The sequence below is a fragment of the Engystomops pustulosus genome, chromosome 2, assembly GCF_040894005.1.
Source record: "Engystomops pustulosus chromosome 2, aEngPut4.maternal, whole genome shotgun sequence".
NCBI lineage: Eukaryota > Metazoa > Chordata > Amphibia > Anura > Leptodactylidae > Engystomops > Engystomops pustulosus.
In genome coordinates this window covers 28,368,225-28,381,771 of record NC_092412.1, presented here as the reverse complement: position 1 = coordinate 28,381,771, position 13,547 = coordinate 28,368,225, and the positions used below count along the sequence as shown (strand labels likewise).

At 41.0% G+C, this 13,547-nt stretch overlaps 1 protein-coding gene across 1 annotated transcript in view; it reads right to left on the bottom strand.

The window, feature by feature from the left end:
* Nucleotides 1–5,067: 5,067 nt before the first annotated feature.
* The window catches only part of MTNR1B (melatonin receptor 1B), a 106,057-nt gene continuing 97,577 nt past the window's right edge, over nucleotides 5,068–13,547 (bottom strand). The window contains exon 2 of the mRNA XM_072134110.1: nucleotides 5,068–12,181. Within this exon, the coding sequence (XP_071990211.1) occupies nucleotides 11,313–12,181 (869 nt within the window). The 3' untranslated portion in view covers nucleotides 5,068–11,312. The remainder of the gene's footprint in view (nucleotides 12,182–13,547) is intronic.

Sequence of the window (13,547 nt, the reverse complement as noted above, 5' to 3'; positions counted from 1 at the left end):
GGAGTGCTCTGGACAAGAGGGCATGCAGCGTATACATTAATGACCAAAAAAAGAACTTTTTTGATCTTAACAATTTGCTGCAATGAAACAAAGAGTAAAACATTTAAAGAGGTCTGAATACTCTCTGTACTGTAGATAGCCATCACACAGCCCCCCCCATTATATAGGTATCCCAGCACACTGTCCCTCAGTATATAAGGAACCAGCACACTGCCCCCCAGTATATAGGTAGCCAGCACATTGCCCCCCAGTATAAAGGGAACCAGCACACTGTCCCTCAGTATATAGGGAAATAGCACAATGCCCCCCCCCCAGTATATAGGTAGCCAGCACATTGCCTCCAGTATGTAGGTAGCTCACCAGCACACTGCCCCACATTATATAGGTATCTAGCACACTGCCCCCCAATATAAGGGTAGCCGGCACACTACCCCCAGTATATAAGTAGCCAGCACACTACGTCATAGTATATAGGTAACCAGCACACTACCCCTCATTATATAGGTAGCCAGCACACTATGTTCTAGTATATAGGTAACCAGCACAATACCCCTCATTATATAGGTAGCCAGCACACCGCCCCCCAGTATATAGGTAGCCAGCACACTGCCCCCCAGTATATAGGTAGCCAGCACACTGCCCCCCAGTATATAGGTAGCCAGCACACTGCCCCCGAGTATAAAGGTAGCCAGCACACTGCCCCCCAGTATATAGGTAGCCAGCACACTACGTCCTATTACATAAGTAGCCAGCACACTGTGCCCAGTATATAGGTAGCCAGAACACTGGCCCACAATATATAGGTAGTATGGGTAGAGTGGCTAGCCCGCACTACTGCTGAGGAATCCCGGGGAGAAGAGGAGCTATGGGGAGCGCCAAAAGGTAAGTTCTGAGCACTTAACGTCCAAGCCAAAAAAAATGGCCTTCATTCAAGATCTGATTTGAAAAGTATTTGCTGAATTTTTGAAAAAAATTGGTTAGAGTGCGAATCTAAACTGATGTTGTCCTGGAAATTGTTAGTAATCCCATCTAGTCCTTTAAAACACTGATCTTCCGTAAACATCTTGTTTCGTTAATTTTCCCTTGCCCATACCTTCCTCCAAGTTCTGGGATGAAGGACAGTAGCTTTCTCTCTCTAAATGTTGTTTTTTACCAAATGTGGGTATAATTGAATTCTGTCCCTTCATTCATTTAGTTTTTTCTTGGCACCAGTACTTCGCCCCATTTGGCCCAATTAGCAGGAGGCGTCGTATAGAAGCCGCCCATCTGCTCTCAGCCAGTTTCTCAGACCACATGGAAAGGTGAGCATTCAAGACCTGTTCACATGGTGCAGTATTGCATGGAATCCACTCTGTGGAGCAGTGCTGGGGGGGATAGATTTGCATATCTCTAATTTTGTCTTTACATATGAAACCATAGAATTTTGAGTGGAGCGACTATTGTTTTTCACATTGCTCTAATTACTTGGGTAAAATGTTCTGGCTTCAGATTATTTTTAAATCGTTTTTGTCAGAAACCAGGAATAAGGATCCACCAGGTGCTAATATTATCCGGGAGGTTTCTGTCCTGTTCTGTATTGTGGGGGGAGACGCGGCCTCTGTGCAGTCTCGGCAGCCGGCGGCTTGGTTGGTACAGATGGTTCTTGTTCTGTTCAATGGATTTATAAAGGATTCTTTATCTGGAAATGTCTGTATTGTTCATAGATTTCAGAATCGCTTTAAACGAGTGAAACTGCTTGTTCCAGAAAAAAACTCTTTGCAAATGAAAATTTTACTATTTTCAAACTTTTCTATACCAGGTTGCAATGGTGCTAAAGGGGGGTTAATGAACTTTTTTTTAACATGAAAACTGCAGTGTTCTGTATTGTTCATGGAGAGATGTGTGATCAGACCTTTGTCTATGTTGTAAGTAGCAGCAGGACTGTGAAATATGGATTTATACACCAGGATTGTAGCTTCTCCAAGGCCACTGGGGGCCTTTCCTCACACTGCTGTGCTCTCAGCTCTACTGTTCCCCTTAGCTGCGAATAAAAGGTGTTTAAAGCTTCTGATTAAATGGAACCTGTCACCAGGAACCTCATTTTCACTAAAGACAGGTTACAGAAGCCCATTACAGCTGCCGTGCAAATATTTCTTTCTGCTTTCTCTAAGCATTTGCATTACAATATAATTGTGTGTTATAACTTACCTTGCGCCCTGACAGAATCCTCTGTGTAGTCCCAGGAGTTGGGCTTTGGTTTGGATGCATTTCAAAAAACAACATGTGACTTGTCTGTGCTGCAGACTCCTCCGCTCTCAGCCCCCAGCTTTGTGCTCCTATACAGCTAATCCCTCCTGCTCCTTCACAGAGCTCACAGCCTGGTGTGTTGACATCAGTGGGAGAGGGAGGAGCTGTACAGGAGCACAAAGGTGGGGGCTGAGAGGTGAGGAGTGGGCAGTTGTTGAAACTACACCATGTAGGATCTTCAATATTCACTTTGATTCCAATTTTGTCTATTTTGCTCTATAAAGGGGCTGTGGGACTCATTTACACCTTAATAATCCACCAACTCTGGATCATTATGCTTAATTGATGCAATGTTTGTATAATTGTCAGGTTTTTTTTGGTGGCAATGAGCCAGGTTTCTCTAGATATTTATCGTGAAAGACATACAGCAATTAGAATAATGAGTTGTTAGTGTTCAGGGAGACACGATGTAGATGAGCAGCGCTCCTCAGAGCTTTGTCCTTCTAGGTTAGAGGTCCCATATGGCTATAAATCCTTGTCGTGTCTGAGATGATGGTGGTGGAGGACATCATTGTCGAAAGCTAAATGAGTGAACCCAAGAGGGCGAGGATGGAAGCAGTGGAGTTGCTCCTGCTTATGAAAATGGGTAGTGTATCCATTCGTTAAATGTGTTAAGTTAAGCTTTTTTTGTCGAGTAGATTTAAAGTGATCCCCCACTCAAACAGAAAGACTTCACAACATTTTTACAAAAAAAAATTGCATAGTGGTGCACTCCATTCAGCTTTGGCTGCTTCCATTGCTATGTTATGGTTCCTCATTGGGTTTCTTCTTCTTGCAGTAAGTCATGGGCACAAGCTTTCGTCTGTGTTGGTACTACTGTCGGGTCAGCCATCACTTTAAAGGAACCCAATTGCAGAGGTGAATAAAGTAATGGAGACTCCCAGAGCTAAAAAGAGGGCACTGGGTGAAAGGTAATTTTGATGAACATCAAGATCCCATGTGGTCTAGCATAGTGTCAGTACAATGTTCTCTGTCGGCCAAGAACAATTTGTTCACAGAGCCTGCTGGTCTATTCTAGTGATAAATATCAGGTTTGTTGGTGGTCTGGTCTACTCTAGTGATAAATACTTGGGTCTCTGGTGGTCTAGTTTAGTGAGGAACATTTGGGTATCTGGTGGTCTAGTCTAGTAATGAATACCATGGTCCCTGGTGATCTAGTCAAGTGATGAGTACCATAGTACCTGTTGCCTGCTGGTCTATTCTAGTGATAAATATAGGGGTCACTCGTGGTATGGTCAAGTGATTATTATCAGGTTCCCTTGTCGTCTGGTCTTGTGATGAATTCTTGGGTCTCTGGTGTTCTAGTTTAGTGACGAACACTTGGGTCTCTGGTGGTCTAGTCTAGGGATGAATTCTTGGGTCTCTGGTGGTCTAGTTTGGTGATGAATACTTGGGTCTCTGGTGTTCTAGTTTAGTGATGAACACTTGGGTCTCTGGTGGTCTAGTCTAGGGATGAATTCTTGGGTCTCTGGTGGTCTAGTTTGGTGATGAACACTTGGGTCTCTGGTGGTCTAGTCTAGGGATAAATTATTGGGTCTCTGGTGGTCTAGTCTAGGGATGAATTCTTGGGTCTCTGGTGGTCTAGTTTGGTGATGAACACTTGGGTCTCTGGTGGTCTAGTCTAGGGATAAATTATTGGGGTGGTCTAGTCTAGGGATGAATTCTTGGGTCTCTGGTGGTCTAGTTTGGTGATGAACACTTGGGTCTCTGGTGGTCTAGTCTAGGGATGAATTATTGGGTCTCTGGTGGTCTAGTCTAGGGATGAATTATTGGGTCTCTGGTGGTTTAGTTTGGTGATGAACACTTGGGTCTCTGGTGGTTTAGTTTGGTGATGAACACTTGGGTCTCTGGTGGACTAGTCTAGGGATGAATTCTTGGGTCTCTGGTGGTTTAGTTTAGTGACGAACAATTGGGTCTCTGGTGGTCTAGTCTAAAAATGAATATAATGGTCCCTGGTGATCTATTCAAGTGATGAATACCATAGTACCTGGTGCCTGCTGGTCTATTATAGTGATATCTAGAAATTGATATCAGGTTCCCTTATAAAAGGGGACTATCCTAGGGCGGTAAGAGATCTGGGGCATGTGTGAACGCAGCCTTATAGTGTTACAGAGAAAGTCCTCCTGAACATACTAGTGCAACAAAAATAATGCTTCCTAGAATAACATCTTGTAAAAGCCATAAAACCTGGTGGTCTAGTTTAGAGAGGAATTCTTGGGTTCCTTGTGGTCTTGTCTTCTGATGAAATCCAGGTAATCTAGCTTAGTGTTGAATATTGGAACATTTGTGGACTGGTCTAGTGATTTATTAGCATGGTTCTTGGTGGTTCAGCATGTCTCTAAACTTTCCTGCCGCATATTTATTATTAAGATGGGAGGAAGTAGAGGACTTTGACCAGTCAGTCAGCTGTCAATATTATCAGGTAGTCCAAAAGGGGGCGGGACTTGTTAAAGTCAGCCCTAAAGAGAGCAGCCCTACTCAGATTGAAGGAGGAACCAATGGTCTATGGGTGGAGCCATGTCCAGCCCATTGGGCGGGGCTTAATAATACTTACTGTAAAATATACAGATGAAAAAGTAACCATACCTCACATGATAGAGGTTAACTAAGTTGTAAGGGGTGTGTGTGAGACAAGTTTGCTAACAGTTTCCAAAAACAAACAACAGACTGTGACTTTCTTTCATAGTTTCCTCATATTTATAAAAATGTCAACCCAATAAAGTAAACCAAATAAAAAAACAGCAGGAACATTGCATTCTTTAATGGGAAATCATCCTGTAGATAACATCATGGCATACAAAAATAGTGATACAATCCTTCTCCCCGGAATTATAAAACATGTATATTGTACAGTATTGTCGTCTTGTTTTACATAGAGCACCAAATCAATTTTCTGAAATATTTGTAAATTTTTTGTAAAGTCTTACGAGGATCCCCGCCCCCCTCAACAATAAAAACAACAGCGTTTTGTGAAAACCACATGCGGTGTACCTCTATATGATGTCCATGTACAGAGGGGGAGTGGCCTTTGTAAGTTACTGTACACAAATAACGCAAACGTTATCTCGACATTTGTTCTTGATGCTTTTTTATCTGATTTAGCATTCCCGTTTCTTACTCCCCTCCCCCCAAATGCCATAACTTTTAGTATTTTTACATTCACAGAGATGTATGAAGTCTGGGGGACAGATTACACCTCCCAGTGGCATCATTCAATATTCCATTTAAAGTAGTGGGAACCAAAAAAAAAAAAAAAGTTCCAAATGCCTTTTTACGACTTTTATAGTGCGGTTCAAAAATCACACATCCTATTTATTCTTTTGGTCAGTATCATCATAGAGATACCAAATTTGTTAATCTCTTTTGATACCTTTAACATTTTTTTAGAAAAATAAATTTGTGTTTTGTCATATTCTAACACCCCTTCCATTTTTATACTTTTCAGTACAGCGCTGTGTGAGGTGTCAATTTTTGTGGGACAAGCTGACCTTTTTATTCATACCAGTTGAGGAAATGTACGACCTGTTCATAGTTTATACGGCTGAAAAAAAAGATGCATGTCCATCAAGTTCAACCAAGGAAGGGAAGGGATTGGATGAGGAAGGGATTTATGGGAAAAAATTCTATATAAAATAACCATTAATGTTATTTAGATGTAAAAAGGCATCTAGACCCTTCTTGAAGCTCTCTGCTGTCCCTGCTGTGACCAGCGCCTGAGCTCGGCTATTCCACAGATTGACAGTACTCACAGTAAAAAAGCCCTGTCGCCTCTGGTGATTAAACCTTGTTTTCTCCAGACGGAGACCGTGCCCCCTCGTCTTTTGATTTGATTTAATCTATTGATAATTTTATTTAAATTATTTTATGTGTCCCAAAATTGCGAAAATAGGTAATTCAGATATGTGGATTTTTCACCATGTGGAATTATCATTTTTATATTTTGTTAGATCAGGAGGGATTTCGGGACGCAGGGATACTTAACATGTCTATGATTATATTTTTGTAATTGTTTTTAATTTGTATTTTAGGAAAAAGTGGTGATTTAAACGTTAACGTTTTTTATCATTTTGATAGGGTCTAATGCAGATGGTGTATGACACTGAAGCCTTGGAGTGGCCTGACATAGAATAGATAGGTGCCCCCCAGTGGAGACATGGGGGAAGGGGAGCCATGATCTCCATCAGGATGGCGTTGACCAACCGGCATTGGTAACAAATGGTATCAGTGGGTGTCTGCAGTTTAATACCTTATTGGACACCATTAATCTGAAGTTGAAGATCTATCCACAGGAAACCCCTTCAATGCATTACAGACAGTCCCTTTAATATGAATGGCACATAATACGTTAAATGTCAAGTTAAGGAAGGGGACATGCATTTATCGTGGGTTTGGGTATATTCATATATACGCTGGCCATGAGATGTCCATATGACAAGTAATTTTCATATTTCGGATGTCATGAAATGGACCCAAATCCCCCATATACAAAAAGGTGCCAGAACCCATGCAGGGAGGTGACAGAACGCCTGTATTCACACCTTGCAGTGCATCTATCTGAGGCCTATATTCACAGGACCGAAATATGGCCCCCTGTACACTCTATGGAGGACACACTGACAGCTTAATCTATACAGAATACTATGGCTTACTCTGAAGAAGTAGCAGAGCTGAGTTTGTCATTTGTTACAGCTCATCGGTTTCGGTATTCCATAAAACGGAAATCATAGCCCCGCTTATTACCAGGGGCTGGTAAACCTCTATGGAGGATTCTGGGAAAAAAAAAATTGATTGTACCCTCGCTCAACCCCCATATCTATAATCACTACTATATTAAAAAATATAATGAGATAAGTTAGTAGAAAAACAGAATAGTTTAGCAATATAAACATAATGGATGCATAATGCTACACAGTATACAAAAAGAATGCCCTAAAGTGCCTGAAAATACTGGCTCACATAGCACCCAAATAATACTATCAAAAGTGCCTACTAGTAATCATGTCATAAAGTATCCAAAGTGCTGTAAAGTGCCTGATAAAAATACTGCCATAAAGCACCCCTATCACAGCCCATGCCCAATAGGAACGCCCATAACAGTGCCATAAAGTACTAATAGTACTGTAATATAGTACCCACATAATAATATGGCCATACTATGCCCAGTAATAATACTGTTGTGTAGTACCCATGTAATAATATGCCCATACTAAGCCTAGTAATAATATTGCCATGTGGTACCTACATAATAATATGACCATACTATGCCCAGTAATAATACTGTCATGTAGTATCCATGTAATAATATGGCCATACTATGCCCAGTAATAATACTGTCATGTAGTATCCATGTAATAATATGGCCATACTATGCCCAGTAATAATACTGTCATGTAGTACCGATGTAATAATATGACCATACTAAGCCTAAAAATAATACTGCCATGTAGTACACACATAATAATATGGCAATACTATACTGTCATGTAGTATCCGTATAATAATATGGCCATACTATGCCAAATAATAATACTGTCAGATAGTACCCACATAATAATATGTCCAAACTAATCCTAGTAATAATGCGGCCATGTAGTACCCACATAATAATATAGCCATACTATACTGTCATGTAGTACCCATGCAATAATATGGCCATACTATGCCTAGTAATAATACTGTCATGTAATACCCACATAATAATATGGCAACAATATGCTCAGTAATAATACTGTCATGTAGTACCCACACAATAATATGGCCATCATATGTCCAGTAATAATGCTGTCATATAGTACCCACATCATAATATGGCCGTAATGAGGCCAGGAATAATGCTGTCATATAGTACCCACATAATAATATGGCCATACTATGCCCAGTAATAATACTGTCATACAGTACCCACGTAATAATATGGCCATGATACACCCAGTAATACTGTTATACTGTACCCACCTAATAATATGGCCGTAAAGTGCCAACTAGTGTTATAAGTGCTGTAAAGTGCTTCATGAAAACTTTCTCAAGTGCCCAGTAATAATACTGCTATATAGTGACCAAATTCACAATTACTGTCCCTTAGCATCTGGCACATCACAGCATAAATGCTAAAAGGTCCTGTTATATTTCCGTTGTGTTGGATAAAAACTCTCTTAGGTCTCGAAGTTTTCGCATAGTAAGGTCCAGATTATGCTGAGCTATGGGTTCTGGTCTTATCAATCACATGCAAAAGGGGTTGGTTAAGTGACAAATTCAGCACTGCTACATCCAAAATAAAACTATGCTTCATAGGGAAAATATCAGTTCATCGTACTCTAACATTCACATTGCTGAACATAAAAATTCTTGTTTTTCCATCGTAGCTCTGATTATTGCTTTTACAATTCATTAATGAAATAAAAGTACAATTTCTGCCCCAGTACAATCAAATTAAATACAATACATTGTAAATAACCTTGATTTAAAATATTGTAATACTGTCTATTAAAAATCATGTGTCTCCATGGTAACAGACTACAAAACAAACTTGTGTGTTGTCTGACCATGTAGTCCTATTTGAAAAGGGCCTCCAAATAGTTCCAGTGTATTGCCCCTTTATAAACCATGTATATACAGGGTGTAACAAAAAGGTCAGGACAGTGGAATATCTCGCGAAATACAAATACACTGAAAATATATGTGACAAATAGTTGTTTTAAAAATCTAATGATACCATACCCATTCCCATCTTCAGAGGGGAGGAGACTTAATTGAATTAATCTCCCTGATGTGTGAGAGGCGGGGACTCACATTACACCATCCCCTGATGTGTGAGAGGCAGGGACTCGCACAACACCAGCCCCTGATTTGTGAGAGGGAAGGAGTCACATTACACCCGCCCCTGATGTGTGAGAGGCGGAGACTTGCATTACACCAGCTCCCGATGTGTGAGAGGGAAGGAGTCACATTACACCCGCCCCTGATGTGTGAGAGGCGGAGACTTGCATTACACCAGCTCCCGATGTGTGAGAGGGAAGGAGTCACATTACACCCGCCCCTGATGTGTGAGAGGCGGAGACTCGCATTAAACCATCCCCTGATGTGTGAGAGGCAGGGACTCACATTAAACCATCCCCTGATGTGTGAGAGGCAGGGACTCGCATTAAACCATCCCCTGATGTGTGAGAGGCAGGGACTCGCATTACACCAGGCCCATAAGAGCACAGAAAAATATTTATTCTACTGGGCTCCTCTGAATGCAGTTTAAACATAAAATATTATATTGCCCCTACCTCACCCTCAGGGGCGAAAATACAAGGTCAACGTTAGTATCATTGTAACAAATATGTCTATACATATTTTTTTGTTTTTTGATCCGATGTGAATTTCTACAGATATCTCCATTTTTTAACAATTTGTTACCCATTTTGATTTGGTGGCGATTACAGCGCCATCTGTCAATGAAAATGACTTAGATTAGAATCATAGATTGAATCAATAGAATTTAGAATCAGCAATACAAAAAATGGAGGTTTCAATGCAAGATTCTAAAGTTGTGTCCCGCCCCCTAGGGGGAGGAGGTAGGAGGCGGAGTTTGGTATCATTGGATAGATTTTTGAAAAATATTTCACATGTATATTTTTAGTTTCTTGCTACAATGTGTATTTTGTGAGACATTCCACCAACTTAACCGTTTTGTTACTTCTGTATATATATGTAATGCATAGAAATGTTATAAAGATCCAAAAATATTTGATTTTTTACTGTTCATAACACATATTTGTAACAGTTTTCGCTTCTTTTTTGCTGTACTGTGCTCCACACCCCCTTTTTGCCATAACATCTTAAAACAAGTAATCTGTAACCAGCGAGTCACATTATAGCAATTTGTCGCTTAGGTTAAAGGGGTTGTCCACTTTCAGCAAATAATTGAATGATTTGTGTAATGAAAAGTTATACAATTTTCCAATACACTTTCTGTATCAATTCCTGTTTTCTAGATCTCCGCTTGCTGTCCTGCTATAGGAAGTTTCTATGTTTACTTCCACTGGATAGAAATCTGTCTCTGGTCATGTGATGTTACACGGGTGCACAAACCTTTATTATCATCTGTGGGGCTCTGCTAGATTGAGAAAATGGGGGCAGTTCGGTATTGTGTCTTCCCACTCCAATCTATACTTGGAGCATCGGAAATTGCCAAACACAAAGCTTGGGTCTCTCTGGAACCCCCATTTACTGTCTATATTAGGCAAGGTCGTAACTTGGAGAGGCTGGGGCCCATAGCATACTTCAGAATGGGGCCCCCAATGGCCAGTCTTCTTATCCCAGGGGGTTTGAGAGCACATATATGTCCTAGTTACTGCAGACCACATGGGGGAAGTAGACAGCAGGAGACTGGAGATGAAATATTCAGTGTCCTGCCATCCCCTCCCACAACACATCTTATATGAGTGATATACATTTAATGATGTACAATGTACAACAATATGGATACAGTTTAGTGTGTCGGGTTGAGTGTTGTGGCCCCCTGACACTGCGGGCCCCATAGCAGCCACTATGGTAGTTACGCTCCTGGTCCTATGGATAGCTAGTGCTGTGCTCAGCAATTTCGGACACACCTCTAACATTGAATTGAGTGGCAGGACACATGCTCGACCTGATGCCCCCCATTTTTCTGAACGAGATCTTAGCAGTTAGACCCCCACCGATCAGATCATCTCCTATCCCATGGATAGGAAATAGCATTCAAACTTGGTTCAACACGTGTCAGAAGACAAGTTTTCTGAAGATGTTCTTTGGGGCTGGGTAGGGGCCATTTGTAGCATCTGAGACAATACATTACCCTCTCCATACAATACATGCACAATCCAATAATCTTATAAGTTCATAATAAACAATCTATACATTTATATGATGTAAAAATAGCATTTTGAGGTCTGTTTTCCTTACGGAGACTTAAAAAAATTTGCAGCCAAAAAAATTCCATGTAAAACAAAGTGTATGTGTATGTTCAATGGCTCCCGGGTTATCTGTCCTTCACAGTGCACTCAGACGGTATCAGTTCTCATCTGATCATTGTTATTCAGGGCAGGAGAGGGTTTGCTCTTTGGGCACTCGGTCCCTCCTCTGGAGACTTCCTGAAAGAACAACCTTGGCATCCACAGTGACATTAAAATCCTTTTGTATTCTTTCCGAAAGTTTTGGTTTAGAAGTCCATAAATCACAGCGTTAAGGCAACTGTTAAAGTAAGCCATGAAGTAACTTAAGACGAACAACCACTCGGGAATTTTAGGCGCAACTTCCTTAGGGTTGATGGCCACAGCTAAGCCGATGAGGTTTAAAGGCGCCCAACAAAAAGCAAAAATGACAAACACGACAAACATTGTGAGAAAGTTCCTGAAGTCACTCTGCTTCATCCTTGGCTTTGTCTCCGATTTGACCTTCCTTCTTACTTGAATGACCAAAATCCATATTCGGAGATAGCAAAATGTGACCACAGTGATCGGAACAATGAAATGGATGACCACCACCGTGATGGTGTACGAAGAACTTACAGTCTGAGCAAAAGTACAGGAATAAACTCGGGGGTCGTACTCCAAAGAGCCAACGAAAAAGTTTGGGACGGTGGCAAGAACGGTAAGGACCCAGATAAGACAAACGTAGAGCATTGTATTCCATGCGCTGAAGAGCTTGTCGTAGACAAAGCTATGGCAGATGTAGCAGTATCGGTTGATGGCAATCCCTGTGATGTTGAAGATGGATCCGATGACGCTCAGACCCATGACGAAACCGCTCACTTTGCAGTGCATGTCTCCGAAGGCCCAACCATTTTTAAAAATAGCCATCAAGACTAATGGGTAAGGGTACAACGCTACCACCAGGTCTGCGAAGGCCAGGCTGACTACAAAGGCATTGCCTGCAAGACAAGACATCAGATTAGATTTTAGGAGAACATTTTTGTTCTAAAGGTTCTTTGAATAACTTAGAAAGAGTTATGCTTCCAAACATAGATGTCTTATGGGCCATTCATTGAGTTTTTTCTTTGTGAACTGGGATTGAATTCATCAAGGACAACTTTTTGAAATGTCAGGTTCTCACTTTTTGTTGGTATAGCAGAAGAATATTATGAGACACAGATGTTTTGGAAGTTGTAGAGATAAAAACGTTGTATCTAACCTACATAAATCCATCTTTGGTGCCTCATGTAGATGACATTTTTCCATTTTTACCCCTGCAGCTCCCCCTAGTGCTTTTTAAATACTGAAGCTTTAGCTACATACCCCTCCTCCCCCCTTTCACTTATCTTCTCTCCAGGTCTTCGGATGAGTTCATTGCTGCACTCCACTTCCTAGTATCTAAAATAGACATGAAACACCTAAAGACACCGACTCAGCCAATCAGTGCCTGTCACTAATGAGGCAATTGATTGACTAAGTGGGCATATCCACTCAAGGTTTTTAAAAAAAGTAAACTGTGTAATATACTTTATTAAAGGAAAGCGACCATCAAAATCAAGCATGATACATGAGAAACACTTTCTCATAAATCTAGGCATTGTGACTGTGGTAACCTTCTTATATTTGCTATCCATGGCCTCCCTTCTTTTAAAATCAAAATTTATGCAAATGAGCCAAAAGGGCTCTTGAGGGTGTTACCAGAGCCCCTCCATGCTGTAGGTTCACAGGCTATTACACTGTGCAGGAGCACTTCTCTCCTCCCATTGTTTGCTGAGGGATAGGGAAGTCCTGAGGGACTGGGGTAATGGTAATTGTAGTGCCCTGGATCAGAGGAACATTGAATTCTGTATAGGGGAAATATTCAAATGCCCATAAATGTTCAAAGTCAGCACTTCTTACTTTATTTTACATCAAGAGTTAACTTGCATTAATCGATGGTGTTTTGTTGTATACATCTCATTTATTAGTACTTGATCTGTATAGCCTGTAGAAGGGGTCAGTGAACACTATCTCTAAATATAGAGAAAGCTAGAATTTTATTTATTTTCCACAGCTGTAATAGTAATTGTTTTGCAGGTGAAACGCGGACATGTTTACCAGAAAAGTAAACTAGCCGCACAATTAAAATGACAGCTGCTGTTTGGAAAGTTGTTTACCACTTCAGAACCTTTCTGCCATAGAATATTATGGAGCCTCAATTTAAGTCTAGGGAATGCTTTGTCATGGTTCTGCCATAGGCTCCAGCCTGTGACCAAGGTACTAGCCTTCTGAGAGAGAGGGGGATAGCTAGCCCAGGCCTTTCCTCAGCATTAACCCTTCTTCTGC